We start from the raw sequence: 16,959 nt of genomic DNA, 5'->3' as shown, positions 1-16,959 counted from the left end.
TCACGAGCACCAGATTTATAAATTGGTTTAACTATAGAAATCTTCATTGAGTCAGGAAAAATTCCTTTTGAGATAGATAAGTTGATCAAGTGACATAGAGGAATATAGAGATAGTCGTCAAGGATATGAAAATCCAAAACTCCCACACCATCAAAACCAGGTGATTTATTTTTATCCATATTATTTACTATTTGTTTAATGTCTTGAACAGTAGCTTTTCTGAGATAGAAATTTACATTAGGTGGGACCGCGACAGAGTCATCGAGAATCAGTGGACATGAATGAGAAGTATTCCTGATATTTTTTATAAAAGAGTCGGCGAAAGCAGAACAAATTTGGTCGGGAGTTGAGAATTTAATAGAAAAACTGTTTAGGACTCTATCATCAGACACATCCGATGATCTTCCCAGAATTCCATTTATACACTTCCATTTCTTTCTAATATCGTTTTTAGAGTCATTAAAATTTTTAATTATATAATTTCTCTTAGCATGTGTTATTTCTTTATTTAGTTTGTTTCTAAAAGATTGATATTCATTTTTGTATTCTGAATTCGAAGGATTACTTTTGGTGCGTCTGAATAAGACATCTCGCATTTTAAGTTTATTATAAAGTTCTTCAGTCATCCAGTTATTCTTGAAATTATTGGATTTCTTGTTTTTGATACGAATTATTTTCTTAGATTGGTTCAATGCTCTGTCGAAATTCAATTTTATCTTATCATATACTAAGTTGGGTGAGAAAAATAAGAGACAACTATTCCATTCGCTCTGTTTTAAAATGGATGAACGTTTTTTCCTGTCAATGATTGTCTTAAATTCTTCTTTATCTTGATTGGATTTTATTTGGGGGTTGTATCGAATTTTGCAACCTACAATATAGTGATCAGAGATCTTTACATTTATTACTCCGGTATTTGAACTAAAATTACTGCTAAGTAGACGTAAAAATAAATGATCAATACAAGTTTGAGTAAGCAAGTTTTGTCTGAGCTCTTCTCTCGTGACTATAGATATACCTTTTTTACAACCATAAGATAATAACATCGATTCATATAATTGTACAAATTGATCATTTTGTTTGAAAAGATCTAGGTTTGTATCACCTAAAATGATAAGATTCGCTTTATTATCAACTCCAAGTATTAGTTTCTCGAGATCAGAGATGAAATTATCTTTTTGAAAACTGTGTGGCCTGTACAAACTGATTATATTGAAAGATACGTTTTTAAATTTAATGTCTAACATAATATATTCTAAATTTATTACATTGAAGTTGACAGTGATTTCCTTGAAATTTATTTTATTCTTTATGAAAGCTGCAAGGCCATGATATAATCTATTAGGGGCACATTTGTATAAAGATCTATACCCATTAATTTGAAAAAGACTACTTAAATTAGAATCAATGTTGATTTCTGACAAAAAAATTATATCGATATTAGCATTACAGACAGCTAAAGTGAGTTCGTTGAAATTCTGTCTCAGTGACCTAATATTAAGATAGATAATTTTAAACGGAGCAATAATCTCTAGTGATAAAGAGGAAGGAATGCTCTAATCAGCAAGCCAGCTATCAATAGTTGGAAACGCCTTGCAAGGCAAAACCGTCTCCTCAATTGGAAAATCATAATCTATCATGACTGTATGGTTGATAAGTTAATAATGAATGAATAATTCCAGATTTTCAAAATAACAATGGTAGGTACTTGAATTACAAATAATAGAACAATAATACAAAGCCCAGTGCACAAAGTAGAATGTGAGTTGTAAAAGGAAATACGGAAATCTTGAAACTGAACATTGGTGCAGAGGTATAAGTAATCTTATCATATGATTCTATCGAGATCTGATTCAACCTTAATACGGATCACTTGTGCCTGGGGCTCTTTTCTTACTAGTATTCTACCCTGAGCCCGTGTGGGGACTTGCCAGTTACCTCCATCGGGCGCGTCCCCGTTGGAATCGGGGAATGCTCACCGGCCCTGCAGCCAGCAGCGTCGGGGGGTAGTGGTGAAATAAAATAGCCACCGTGAAAGAAAAACTGGACTGGTCCTCCAGGTTGGGGGTTGGGGTAGGGCTAACAATCCTACCCCGTAAAAAGAACTACGTTACGAAAACCACTAAATGTGCCTCGGAACAGGACAGGAATTACAGGATTGATTTGGAAACAGACAATGACTTGATTAGGAAACGGATGGAAAAACGAAAGAGGAGAAGAAGAGATATGTTGATTGCTTCTTGGAATGTCACAAGTTTAAATAGAGCCGGTAGCACAATGAGACTGAGACAAGAACTAGAAAAGTATAGAATTGGAATTGTAGCTCTACAGGAAATAAGATGGAAAGGGAATGGAATAATGGACCTAGGTAATCATACCATATTCTACAGTGGACACGACCATAACACATTTGGAACAGGATTTCTTGTACACAAGAATTTTAAGGACAAAGTTATAGGATTCAAAGCAATAAATGAAAGGATTTGTTTGCTGAGAATAAAAGAAAAATTCTTTAATATAAGTTTGATATGTGTTCATGCACCCACCAATGAAGCAGATGGAAATAATAAAGATCAATTCTATGAGAAACTGGAAAATGTCTATAAAGATACCCCTGAGTATGATGTTAAAATAATCCTTGGTGACTTCAATGCTAAACTTGGACGAGAACAGTGTTACAGGCCAACTATTGGACCCTACAGCCTACACAATGAAAGCAATGAGAATGGCCTGAGAATGATTGATTTTGCAGGAGGAAACAACATGACCATTAGTAGTACCTTTTTTAAACACAAGGACGTTCACAAAATGACGTGGTTATCCCCAGATGGACGGACAAAAAATCAAATTGATCATGTTATGATTGACAGACGTCACGGCTCAGATATCCTTGATGTGAGAAGTCTTCGTGGAGCTGATTGTGACACAGATCACTTCATGATAAGATTGAAATACAGGCAAAGAATAAATAACACTGGGTTCTCCAAAGGCAAGAAACAACTAAAGGACTCGCCACACCAAGCTCGCCAGTACCGCCGAGGTAGTACCGCTGGTGGTAGTTTTCTCGGCTGAGCACGCCACACCGAAAAACGTCTGCTAGCGGTAGTCTCCGAGTAGTGAGTCTAGTAGTGGGGGGCGAGACGTACTATTTGCGTTGTGTTGCAAGCAGGAGAGGTGCGCATGCGCTACCTCTTCGAATCGCCTGCCATGTATTCAGGTTGAGCGCGCCACACTGAGCTCGCTTTGTCCGCCGTACTACCTCTCAGCGAAGTTTTGTTGAATCGCCTAGCAGGCGGTCGTAGGTGGTAGTGCGCCGTACTACCGCCGCGGTAGCGAGCTCGGTGTGGCGCGCTCAACCTGAATACATGGCTAGCGATTTTTAAAACTTCGCTACCGCCGCGGTAGCGAGCTTGGTGTGGCGTGCCCTTAAAGTTCGACTGTAAAAAGCTACTCAAAAACCAAAGTCTGAAAGAAGCCTACCAACAAAGATTACAAGATAAGCTAGAAGAATACCAGCATGCGGGGGACACAACAGCAGAACAGAAATGGAAAAATCTGAGACATAGTATTGTGATGAGTGCTCAGGAGACAATCGGATACAAGAGAAAGGAAGTCAGAAATACATGGATAGATGAAGAATGCATACAAGCCCTTGAAGAGAGAAATAAGGCAAGAATAAGTATGTTGAATAGGAGAACAAGGGCAACAATGAACCTGTTCCAAGAGAAGAGATCGTCTGCCAGACAAGTCTGCCGTAGAAAGAAAAGAGATTTTGAAAAGAGGAAGCTGGAAGAAATCATGGCATATGCTGAAACAAAGGATGCAAGAAAGATGTACCTGAGGATACGTGAAGGAAAAGCTGGTTTCCAACCACGAACAAATTTCTGCACAGATAAGGAAGGCAACCTCATTGGTGGCGAAGAAGAAGTCATTGAACGATGGAAAGAATATTTCAGTGATTTACTTGGAGAGATTGCAGAAGAGGATGGTGGAATGGAAGGAATCACCCGTATAGGTCCAGAACCATTCAGCCACGACCCCCAACTACATGAAATGGAAGAAGCCATTGGTTCGATGAAGAACAACAAAGCGCCTGGAGAAGATGCAATCACGGCAGAAATGATCAAAACTGGTGGCCCTGCGCTCCTCAGCACATTACATAGTTTGATAGTGCAAATCTGGAGAGAAGAAGAAATGCCTGAAGACTGGCACACGGCGTTAATATGCCCTATCCACAAAAAAGGAAGCAAAATCGACTGCACAAACTACAGAGGAATAGCCTTGTTAAGTGTTGCTTATAAGATATTGACCAAAATAATTGCCAAGAGATTGATACCATATATGGATGAGATAATAGGAGACTATCAATGTGGATTTAGGCCGAACAGATCATGTACAGATCATATATTCACAATACGCACAATTTTAGAGAAATGCTATGAGTACAATATAAGTCTACATCAACTTTACATAGACTATAAACAAGCATTTGATAGCATAAAAAGAGATAATCTCATTAAAGCTATGATAGAATTTGGTATACCTTGTAAGCTGGTGAGATTGGTCAGAATGACACTCAAAGAGACTAAATATAAAATAAAGGTTCAAGGGAGACTATCTAGCAGTTTCATGGCAAGCAAAGGTCTGAGACAAGGAGATGTTTTATCAGCAATGCTGTTCAACATAAGTTTGGAGAAAGTAATGCGAAACTTGACTGTCAATCCAAATGGAACAATCATGGATAGAACATTGCAATATATGGCATATGCGGATGATGTGGTTTTGATTGCTAGGAACAAAAGAGCTCTGGAAGAAGGTTTCAACCAACTGGAAATTGGCTCTCAGAATACAGGACTCACCATAAATGCAAACAAGACAAAATACATGTTCAACAGCAGGATAGATGGTCAAGAAAACGAAAGGCAACTAGTGATGGGCAATAGTATCTTTGAAAGAGTTGACGAATTCAAGTACTTAGGTGCTATGATAACACATAGAAATGAAGTGCAGGTAGATATCAAAGCAAAGCTGTCAGCAGGTAATCGATGCTATTATGCCATGAAACATTTTTTGAATTCCCGGCTCATCACTAGGAAAGTGAAAATACAAGTATATATCACCGTTATTAGACCAGTAGTGCTTTATGGTGCAGAAACTTGGGTCCTAACTCAAAAAGACGAAGCACTACTTAATGTCTGGGAAAGAAAAATCCTCCGGAAAATATATGGACCTATCTTCAGTAATGGAGAATGGAGGATACGTACTAATCAGGAGTTACGAGAGCTTTTCGGAAACCCAGACATTGTGAGTGAGATAAAAGTTAGGCGTCTTAGCTGGCTGGGACACCTTGAACGAATGAGTGACTCCAGGAGTGCGAAAAAAGTCCACAGAATGAATCCAGGTGGAAGAAGATTAAAGGGAAGACCAAGAATGCGCTGGATTGATGACGTAGAGAATGACCTGAAAGAAATGGGTATCAGAGGTTGGAGGAGAAAGGTGCAAGACCGAGACGAATGGAGAGGCATATTGCGGAAGGCCAAGACCCTCAATGGGTTGTAGAGCCACGGAGTAAGTAAGTAAGTATTCTACCCTGAGAGGTCCATACATATTTGTAGCCAAGTGGTTTTGCTCATAACTTAGCTTGCATGAATAATCTTTTATTAAACGCTGTGAGATTTTCATTGAAGTAAATAGACCTATCAGACGAGTTTCCCAGATCTTTATTAGTAAGTTTTGCTGCTCGTCCGTTGGTGAGCCATTCAGCTCGGACAATTTTTGAGACAAATTGCACAATCAGCACAGGTGGAGAATTCACTGTTGAGTTTTTGGTGGATTTCCTGATTGGCAATCTGTGCGCAGCACTCACATCACTTTCATTAAATTTCACGTTTATCTTATCAGCTATGTGTTTTAGATCATCGAGAGGAGACTTATCAGTTACTTCAAGACAGTGAATCTCCAAGTTATTTATTCTACCGTATTGTTCAAGGTCATTAATTTTCATGCTGAGATCGTTGATGTGATTATCCTTTTCCCGTAATTGTGCGTTCATTTTGGCTATTTCACTTGTCAGTTTTTTATTTTCAGTACGTAGCTCTTTTATTTCTACAAGTAGTTCATCATATTTAGCGGACAAAAACTCCTGACTCGACTGAACAGAATTCACTGTAGTTTCAATGTTGGTCAATTTAGTGTTCAATAGTTGGAGGAGTGTACGAATGTCCTGCTCATCAAGATTATCGCTAGTAGTTAAGTTACCTGAAGATGTGCTCCCTTTAGCGCTTTTCGAATACTTACATACATGGAAGCAACGCCACTTTTTTCGTTCATCCTCCGACATTCGGCGATATGTTGTTTCTTTGAGACTGCACTGGAAATGGAACTTGTTATTACACCCAAAACATGTCACTAAATCATCCGTATCTGGCAGAGAACTGTTACAATAATAACACTGCGCCATCACTGTAAAACTATGTACGTAATTAAGAAGTACGGTAATTTAAAAACAAAAGTGAGGTTACGATGAAACAAGACTATTCACTTATCAGAGCACTGATTTCGACGTCCACTCGCCTCGAGCGACTGATTACAACTGACTTGAATTGACATTGAACATCTCATGTATTTCAATGAGCATCGTACAATATTCGATCACACACGGTCGGATATATTATTATTATATAATATAATAATAATAATTTGTTTTGAATATAATATATCAAACCACTTCATCTTCAAGTGGTATATTGATCTAAATTTAAAATAGTTAAGGGTAATGTAAATAGTGATATAGTACTAAATTATGAACAAACCTAAGGATTGATTCTGTGTTAATAAATAAATTGTGTTAAAGAAACGAGATGGGGCCGCGCTACCTGTACACTGGGCTATTGTTCCAAAAAGGTTCATCCTCCAACTCTCGACTATCACACTCTATTGTCCTCTCAATCCGCTTCATTACCCTCATTAGTGGCCGGAGTGGCCCCGTCTGCTTTCTTGAAGGCAGTTTTAGCTGGTAGGGACTCATCTATTACTTTGCACTCTACATCTGTTACTTGTATTTTCTAAAATTTATTATTGAATCTAGATCAGTGATCAAGTACTTGTTATTGAATTATTCCCAATGGTTCATTTGTAAAACTCAACTTGCTCACAAGCTGTATACAGACTGACTTGAGTTACACACAATTCGTGGTTACACACCACGTGCGCTATTCATCAGCTGATGATATGCGTATTATATTTATTTGTATGAATATTTATTTATTTATTTATTTATTTATTCGTTGATATAATTACAAATCATATGAATATGATCGGGATAGAACAACAGGCATTATAGCCCAAAACTATTCTGTTCCCAAATTTTGATGAAATGTCTGAAAAAATAGGTTATATTCTTACTGAGGAAATTTAAAGTTCAAAGTTCTGTCCAAGAATATATATCAGCTAGAAATTTAATATCATAGCTAGAATATAATAATCATAGAATCGAATATATATATAATATTATAGCATCAGCTTATGGAAAGCGTACGGCATGTGTTTGTGCTCATCTATTTAGTCTCATTATGTAAACTTAATATAATAGGAGGTAAGGATAATCTATGAAAAAATAATAATACGTTCTTAGTTTGACTAAATTTGTACTTTTAAACGATAGTAATGTGTGTGTTTATCCAATCACTGTAGGCTACCACTGTTCTACTGCTGAAAATGCCTTTAAGTAATCAGACTGGTCCACCAATTTATTACTCGGAGTAAAATCCTTAACAATAGACCACGTAAATGTCAAAATTCAATAACAATAGGCGACCACTGAAGGGTCACTAGAACTTCTACCTGTTCATCGATTGTTTTCGGCGGCCCCATCTCCTTTCTTTTACCCAATAAATTAAATGCTATCCAATATTTGAATCATGATTATAATTTTGTTGAATAAGTTATCTTTATCATATCTCTTCAATTTTTATAATTCTTGTATTATTCATCATAGGCATGATATTGATCCATTCATAAAATAATCATAAATAGGAACGTTTATACTGTCTTATATATAATAAATAAATTATTATTATTAAACAAAAATCCAAATTGAAAGCTGTAAATCACCCCCGAAGACTTCTGCTACTGCAAATATTGACAACAGGGTAAACAGCTTGTTAAAACTATTCTCCATCTTCAAACAATCTCTTTTATTGATTTTTGATTTGTATTGTCATGTTTCTCTGCGTGGTAGTTATTAGTTTGTATCTTTGCAGCTGGAGCGCTAGTGGACCACTGCCGACCTGATACTGTGCATTTTCACTGCATATTTTATTTATCTTTGTTTTAGTTTTTGGATATGTTCTGAAGCCTTTGTCATTTTATTATTGTATTTGTCAATTTGTTGTTTGGCTTCCAGATATTTTTGCATTTTTTTAAACATCAATTTTATTGGTGATATCTTGATCAAGGTAGCACCTGCTTGCTATCCACTTCCTCTTCTTCACTGTTCATCGTTTGGCTGTCTAGCAGCAACTTCGTGTGTGTCTCCATTTTATTCTGTTTTATTTGTGAAAATAGTTTCACCTCGCCCTGCTTTGCTTGTTTTATTTGTTGGAGATATTTTTTTCGGTTCTTTGGAGCCATCAACTTTAAAAATCGCATAAGTAGTTCATTTGTTATTTCAATTTTAATTTTTCAACATGTTCGGAAACTCTTGCATGTGTGTGCACTTTCTTTTACAATATATAAGTTACAACTTGAACTCTCATCTCTCGTGAAAATAGTTTTCACTTCGCCCTGTTTTGTTTATTTCAATTGTTGGATATTCTCGACTGGTTCTGTGGAACTATTATTAATTTTTCAAGACTTGAACACTTGTTTCAATTTTACATATTTTATTTCCATTACAGCATTCTCAAAATGGCTGCTTGTGTGTGTCACCACGTCTGTCTACAAGTTTAAATTTTTTTACATATTGCAGACTCTTGTTTTTACATCGAGTGCTAACCTTGTTCAGTAATTCTGTGCTTGCATTGTGGGACTGAAAGTTTACCCATCATTCATTCTATTGATAATTATTGTGATATATATTGCCAATATCACTGATTAATGTGACTCTCAATTGTAAATCGCATTTTACAAATATTGCAACTGAATATCTCCAAAACTTAGGAAATATATCCTTCGAAACATTGATTGAAAACTCTTCCTCTACAACTGGCTGCTGTTTCATCAGCATTTCAAACAAGTTGGAATCTTGTTTCTCTCCTGATGTGTCCATTTGAGCTATTGGAAGCTCACGCTCTCTTTGAAGGCCCTAGACCAAACCGGGACCTTGACTTTGGCCTAATCGAGCTATTGGAAGCTCACGCTGTCTTTGAAGGCCCTAGACCAAACCAGGACCTTGGCTCTTGCATTATGTTCCACAGTTAAGTATTTTTGTATCATCTACTTCGTATTTTTATACTGCCCTGATCTATTGTTTTTATCTTTCAGGTTAGGAATGCATGGTTGTTCATAATCAACTTTACTTTATTTTTGAGTTATTGCTCTTGAGAATTGTTTGTCAGTTTTTTGTAATCAATTCATGAATGTTCTGTGAACATTGCAATTATCAATCCTATTTAATTCTTTGTTATTATTCTTTTGATTATTGCTAAAGCTTAGTTTCTGCATTTTGCAATTAGACTATTTCAGTACAGGCTACTGTTATTCATATAACCTTATGGTTAATTTTAACCTACCGTACCTGTTTTCTTTTGTTGGTATCGAACCAATTCAAATGTTGAAGCCTTGCAATTCTACATATTTACATCTTAATCTTCCTAGGTGTTATTTGTTATTAGAAACGACAATTGTAGGTTTAATCTAAAGACTACTTATCATAGACTCTGGTATTCTATAAACGTTTATTTAGTAACTGTTTCATTATTCCATTTTGATAACCAGATAGATTATTTTCTATGTGCATTGCTGTTATATTCATAACTTTTTACTGTCACTCTTTAATAATTAAAATTCAAATTATTTCAAATTATTACTATTTCAAATTGTTACATTGAATTCAGCTCTTGCATTCAGATTACTGTTTTTACTTGTTCTGTTCTTACTAGAATCATTAATACCGTTTTCAAGTTTGTTCATATACTTCAATCCTTTTCTAAACTTAGGTAATCCTAATCTTGTTCATAACAAAGTTAAATTCTATTCCAATTTATATGTCGACCCTGAGGGGTTATTTCATGTATTCAATTTTTATTTCTTGTTTATGTGATTTGACATTCTTTAATGCTGATTAAAGTTTTGTATTTTACTAACCCACTTTTTCATTTGGCATTTCACCTTAGCCTCCTTGTTGTTGATTAGTTTTAATACTGAGTTGCCTAAAACTGTTTTGCATTCATTCCAGTGCACAGGTTTTTTTTAATGCACAACGGTTCTTGCACTCGTGTGGAATTTCAGTCAGGTGTCAAATCAGTCAAGACACATTGTTTCTCTTATTTCAGAATTTGATTTATTCTCTCCTATTTATACAGTCTATTCTTTTCTAAGATTAAATTTCACACAGCTAGATGGAAATTCTATGAGCGCTAGTATTTAAAAATTATTTGTCAGTAGCAGAAGTCTTGGGGGTGATTTACAGCATTTAATTTGGATTTTCGTTTAATAATAATATTATTATTTCATTAGCATTTGAATAATTGCAATATCTCAGTAATTTCCATATAATTCATCATCACCTGGGCTTATAATACATGTGTTGTAAATAAATAAGAGTTGGAAATAAATAGAGTAATTGTGTTGTAAATAAATAGAGTTGCCTTTGTAAATAAATAAATAGATAATACTCAAAGCACTTTTACCTTATCATTATGCGACAGCGTCTTATTGCTACAAGTGTACACCATGATTCTTTCACATTGGTACCTTTTTAAGGGTCTCAGACATTCAGGAGCTGTTAAAAGCTTGATCGGTTTTTTTTTATATCCATTCGCTTTCACAGAGTTGCTTGTCTTCTAAAAAAACAGAATGGAAGTTTTACTGCAGTTAAATAAATTAATAGAAGAATGCAACAATTGATAATCTCAAAACCTACATTTAGAAATTTGTCAATTTCAGAGTTACTGATGAGAACTGAGAGGCTTTCTGTTGAATTCAAAAATGTCTATAATGAGGTCCAATAAGTTATAATGGCAGTGTTTGATTAGCAATGGTATTGCTATCTGGTCTGGCCAGAGCATTTTTGAATTCTAGCGCCAAATCCCAGACTACAGTTCTGCCCGTAGCAGGCTTGTGCACTAGTGTCGATCGTCCAGCTGTTTTGGTTTGTCGAGGAGAAAAAAGCCCGAGTCATTCTTGTTCAGTCGTTGTTCTTGATTTATCAGCCCGTCGTCTTGTGCAAGAGCAAATTTGTATTTTGTCATGTAATTTCCATCGGAAATTTCTAGTAATTGATTGTTTAAGTGTCGTGTGTGTGAATTATAAATATAACAGCGTAAATAGTGTTAAATTGAATTAATTTGCATCAGTTTTGAATTTATAAAGAATCAGTTTGAGCTTCGTTCAAACATAGTACAGAACCAGCCTGCAAGTTGAACGTGAAAAAACAGCCTGGAAGCAAAAACCTATCTTTTTCCCAGATTTCTTCCCACCTCAAATCTGACCAAAACACCTAATAAAGGCTTCGAAGGGCAAGTAGACAAAATTGGATTAAATCTGGTGAGTTTTTGCTCTTTTTATTGTTCATTAATGCAGAGTTTAGCTGTACCAATAACCTGGCTCAAATTGAAGATTAAATTTTGCTCCTTGTTTGTATTTGATAATTTGAATAGTAAATTACAGTCCTCTAGTAGCTCTAGCCTGAGCTTTGTTCAGAACATTTCTGGGCCTCCGAACCGTGATGAATTTAAATTTGTAATTTGTTGATTAATTCACACACATTGGATTTAAGCAATTTCGTATTTGTCCAATGTTGGCATGTTCAGAATGGTCTGATCTATGCACAACTTTAGTTTGTTGTAGCCTTGTTCTAGAGCAAGGTTTCTTGTCAATTTGTATTTGTCTGAAATTAAATTTATTTCAGTTAAAATTGTAATTTTCCTGAAACTAGGCTCATTGTGCTCTTTTCTCAGGAATTTGTTTGTTGGATTTTGTATTGTCCATTTTGTATTGTACATGTTAGTGAAGGTTAATCACCTGCATGATTTTGTTTGTTCAATTCAACAAGTTATCGTTTGTTTGTGAGTTTTTGGAAGAACATTATCTAATCATATAGTTTTGTCTTCAGCAGTAACTTGTCTTGTGAATTGATAATCAAAGTTTAACTTTGATAACTTACTAGTCGTGATTTTTCCTTCCATTTAGTTTTGAACTCATTCTTGTTTTATTGTCTGTTGTTTTGTATTGTCGGGGCTGAATTGTTTTGTGTATGAGTTCAGGATGGAGGAAAAATTACAGAAACAAATCAGGGTTCATCGCGCTAAACTGGAACAATTGTATGCCAGATTGCAAAAAATTTATGACCTGTCTAAAAATGTCTCTGATCCAAAAGTTGCTGAGCAATTTTTAGTGTTGTATCCTCGGGTGTCTCAGACCATTTCGGATTATGAAAAGACAGAATTAGTGGTTAATGAGTTGGAACTTGAGTTGAATAAAGACCATGTTGTAGCATTCAACGACTCACATCTAGATCTGTTTCAGTATATTGAAGTAGCGGCTAACACTATCAAACAGAAAGAGGCCACTGATGCTATTGCTCAATCTTCGGCAGCTCCAGCAGCTAGTGCACAGCCGGTCGTGTCCGAGTCAGTACTGCCCAAAATCGACCTTCCAAAATTTGATGGGAACCAGACTCAATGGTCGGTGTTTTATGAATTATTTAAGGCATTGGTACATGACAACAAGAGTTTGAACGATCAGCAGAAGGTCCAATATCTTGTAAGTAGACTTACTGGACAAGCAGCAAATATTTGTCGTCATTTGCCACCATTGGCTAATAATTATCTAATAATTTGGCAGGCATTATTGACCCGCTATAACGATCCACGAGCGCAAGTCGATGCCTATTTCAAACAAATTTTTGAATTTCGTCCAATAAAATCAGAATCAAAGGCAGGTTGTATTGCGATTTTGGATGGGTTTTGCAGTTCCATCAATGCAGTGAAGAGATTGCGACTCACTGATTTGTCAGACTCGATATTCCTCTATCATGGCTTGAGATTGCTGGATCCAAGTTCTCGTAGAAATTTTGAATCGGCCGTACGTGACAAGGCTATGCCAACTTATGCCGATTATGTCAAATTCATTGAAAAGCAAATTAAGACTCTTCCTTCTGATGAGAAACAGACTGAATCGTTTAATATGAAGCACAAAAAGATAATAAATCAAAGGTGTTTGTGGTTCAATCCAATGATTCATCTAACGATGCATCTAGTAAAAATCCCAATTGTCTGAAGTGCTCAAAACCGGGTCATCGGTTAGTAGATTGTGCTAGTTTCTTGAAAATGACTCCTTGGGATCGTTATTGTTTGATTAAAGGAAAGTTTTGTTGTTTTCGTTGTCTTGATGTGGATCATTTGAGTAAAAATTGTCGTAGTAAAACTCAGTGTGCTCAATGTCGAGAATCTCATCATTCTTTATTGCACTTTTCCAGATCAAGTTCCAATGAAGGTGTTGCGTCCTCGTCGAACTCCAAGGCAGGTGGCACATCACCTATTAGTTGTTGTTCTACATCCAACGATGTAGAAAATTCGACCGTTGTGTTGTCGACCGTCACTGCACATATTCGAGATTGTAATGGTCAGCTTTGTGATGTTCGTTTCTTGATTGACACCGGGAGTCAGTGTCATTTTGTTACAGCCAAATTGTGTCGGCGTTTGAGACTACCATTCCAGCCCATGAAAACCGTTGTTCGTGGATTCGGTGGTGGTACTAGTGAAGTTCGAGGTCGTACTTGTGTGTCGATTCAGTCGAAGTTGGATCCTACCGTCAAGTTTTCGATGGATGCCACAGTGGTAGATAAAATCATCGACAAGTTGCCTTCTTGTGAAATCGACAGATCCAAACTTCATCATCTTGAAAATCTCACACTGGCTGACGACAAATTCTACCTTCCTAGTAGAATAGATGGCATCATTGGTGCAGAGTTAGTTCCTCACTTGCTACGTGGGAGTCCTAGTACAGGTGAATCGCACGAATTGATGACTGTTAATAGTGTCTTTGGTCACATTCTGATGGGGAGAGCGCCGATTCTCACTTCAACAAAGAATGTGTCGAATTGTTTTACAGCCATCTGTAGTCCATTCGTTAGTAGTCCATCATTGGATAGTTTTGTGGAACGTTTTTGGGAGTTGGAATCGTGCCCTGCACCAAGCTGTCAACTGAAACCGGACGAGTTGGAGTGTGAGGTAAATTTTCGGAAGTCTGTACATCGTGTGAATTCTGGTCGTTTTGTTGTTGCCTTGTCATTTGCGGAGCCGCCCAGCAGCTTGGGAGATTCGTATGCTGTCGCCGAACGCCGACTGCTGAGTTTGGAGAGACGACTAGAGCATGACAGCAATACTCGTATTTCATATCATGAAATATTGATTGATTACCTACGTCAGGGTCACATGTCGTTTGTAGCAGATCAGACAGACCGAGGTGGTTACTACATACCGCATCACGCCATCGTGAAAGCAAGCAGCACTACCACGCCCATCCGAATTGTATTTGATGCTGGTTCCAGAACATCATCGGGTTTGTCATTGAACCAGGTTCTTCATGCTGGTCCCAAATTGCAGACTGACATTTTTGTTTTGTTAGTCAATTTTCGTTTGTTCCCAATCGCACTAACTGCCGACATTAAACAAATGTATCGACAGATATTAGTGGAGGATTCCTGCCGTCGTTATCAGCGTGTATTGTGGAGATTTTCGCCGGAGGATCCGATCGAAATTTATCAGCTCAATTGTGTTGTTTTTGGTGTTTCAAGCTCTCCATATTTGGCGCTTCGCACCGTCCACCAGCTTGTAGAGGAGGATGGAAATCGTTTTCCAGCAGCCAAGGCGAGAATACCAAGAGACATGTTCATGGACGACTTAGTCACATCTGTCGCCACAGAGTCAGAGGCCGCGGAGCTGTATCGTCAGTCCAAGCAGCTGTTTGAGGGAGGAGGTTTCTCGCTCACAAAGTGGACTTCAAATTCACCATCAATGCTGGAGAAATTCTCGGAGGAAGAGAAATCGTTTTCGTACAAGGATTTCGAAGCAGACAACTCCTTGGCTATCTTGGGATTGAATTGGCAACCTAGTACTGATCTGTTTCAGTTTTCCGTCAAGTGTGGTGAGGTCGTCGCTACTAAGCGTTCTATTCTGTCAGTGATGGCTCGTATCTATGATCCACTTGGTCTCTTGTCACCGTTTACATTATTTCTCAAGTGTCTTGTCCAGAAACTGTGGAAATTAGGAGTGGATTGGGACGAGAAGCCGCCTGAGTCTATATGCACTCTTTGGGAGAATTGTCAAAAAGAGTTGCCTCTATTATTAAAATTTGCTGTTCCACGTCACGTTGGTTTGTTTCAGGATTCTCACATCAGTTTGATTGGTTTTTGTGACGCATCATTGTCGGGTTATGGTGCAGTTATCTATGTGAAGTCGCAGAAGGAGAGCGAGGAGTCAAGAGTTGTATTATTGTGTTCCAAGTCCAAGGTAGCACCATCTAAAGTTGTTTCAATACCTCGTTTGGAGTTGTGTGCGGCACTCTTGTTGGCAGAACTCATGAATTCAGTAGTCACTATTATTAGTGAACGTTGTCATGTGTCTCGTATTGTCGCACTCTCTGATTCGACAGTCACCTTGTGTTGGATTAATGCTCCATCCGCAAAATGGCAAACTTTTGTTGGTAATCGCGTCGCAAAAATACAGGATTCTTGTATACAGGAGTGGATGCATGTTGCCGGAATTGAAAATCCCGCTGACTGTTTGTCTAGAGGTTTATCACCAGTTGAGCTTGTGAACTTTCCGTTGTGGCTCTCAGGTCCATCATGGTTAGCAGAGGACGAATGCGATTGGCCCGTCCGAACTCAAATGGAAGAGATCGTGGATCCACCGGAGGCGAAAAAACCGTCAGTGTTGACAGTCACAAAATCTCCTGATTGTAACAGCAATGCAGTATATTCATTGATTGGTCGTTGTTCGGATTATGGTCGTCTTTTGAGAATTGTAATTCTTGTTCTCAAATTCTTACGAATCTTACCCCAATCAGAGGAATCAGATTTCGATGTTGCTGAGAGGTATCTATGTAAAGTGGTGCAGAAGATACATTTTTCATCTGAATTTGTGCAATTGGAGAAGGGAGAAGATTGTTCTATGCGCCTTCGTCGCCTGTCTCCATTCATTGATAAAGGCGTGATTCGCGTCGGCGGTCGTTTGTCTCATGCTGGACTGGAATTTGAGACTTGTCATCAGATGATCCTACCAAAATCCGACGCTTTCGTATCGATGTTGATTGATTATCATCACAAGAAGAACTGTCATGCTGGACCTTCGTTATTGTTGTCCTTGATCAGACAGAAATTCTGGATACTGTCTGCTTGCTCTATTATTCGTATTTGTGTGTTTAAGTGTAATCGTTGTTTCCGTGTTCGACCTAGTAATAATGCAATCATTCCAAAAATGGGTGACCTGCCTGCTTGTCGAGTGTCAAAATGCAAACCATTTGAAAATTGTGGTGTGGATTACGCTGGTCCTTTGTGTATTACTATGACGAGATGTCGTAATCCTTGTATTTTGAAAGCCTACATTTGTCTGTTTGTGTGTATGGCAACAAAGGCGGTACATATTGAGTTGGTATCGGATCTATCAACGCCCATGTTTTTAGCCGCGTTTCGTCGTTTTTTGTCCCGTCATGGACCCTGTCGTGTGATGTATTCCGATTGTGGTACTAATTTTGTAGGTGCCAAGGAACAGTTGCGAAAGATATCTCAACTTTTGA

The 16,959-nt window shown here is 37.5% G+C and overlaps 2 protein-coding genes across 5 annotated transcripts in view; one reads left to right on the top strand and one right to left on the bottom strand.

Moving 5' to 3' along the window:
• Positions 1-16,959, top strand: part of LOC111055362 (host cell factor 1-like) — a 119,428-nt gene that overhangs the window by 78,168 nt on the left and 24,301 nt on the right. The window lies entirely within an intron of this gene.
• Positions 1-16,959, bottom strand: part of LOC111055363 (lipase 1-like) — a 41,134-nt gene that overhangs the window by 14,766 nt on the left and 9,409 nt on the right. For 2 of the 4 annotated variants that reach the window (XM_022342550.2, XM_039438913.1), the window contains exon 5: positions 10,851-11,003. In XM_022342550.2, coding sequence (XP_022198242.2) covers positions 10,851-11,003 — 153 coding nt within the window. Of the gene's footprint in view, positions 1-6,258; positions 6,371-6,875; positions 7,065-10,850; positions 11,004-16,959 lie in introns of all 4 variants that reach the window. The other 2 variants (XR_005572628.1, XR_005572629.1) reach the window with 2 other exon arrangements.

Source organism: Nilaparvata lugens, chromosome 12 (assembly GCF_014356525.2).
Source record: "Nilaparvata lugens isolate BPH chromosome 12, ASM1435652v1, whole genome shotgun sequence".
Lineage (NCBI taxonomy): Eukaryota > Metazoa > Arthropoda > Insecta > Hemiptera > Delphacidae > Nilaparvata > Nilaparvata lugens.
This window is presented reverse-complemented; position numbering and strand designations above follow the sequence as displayed.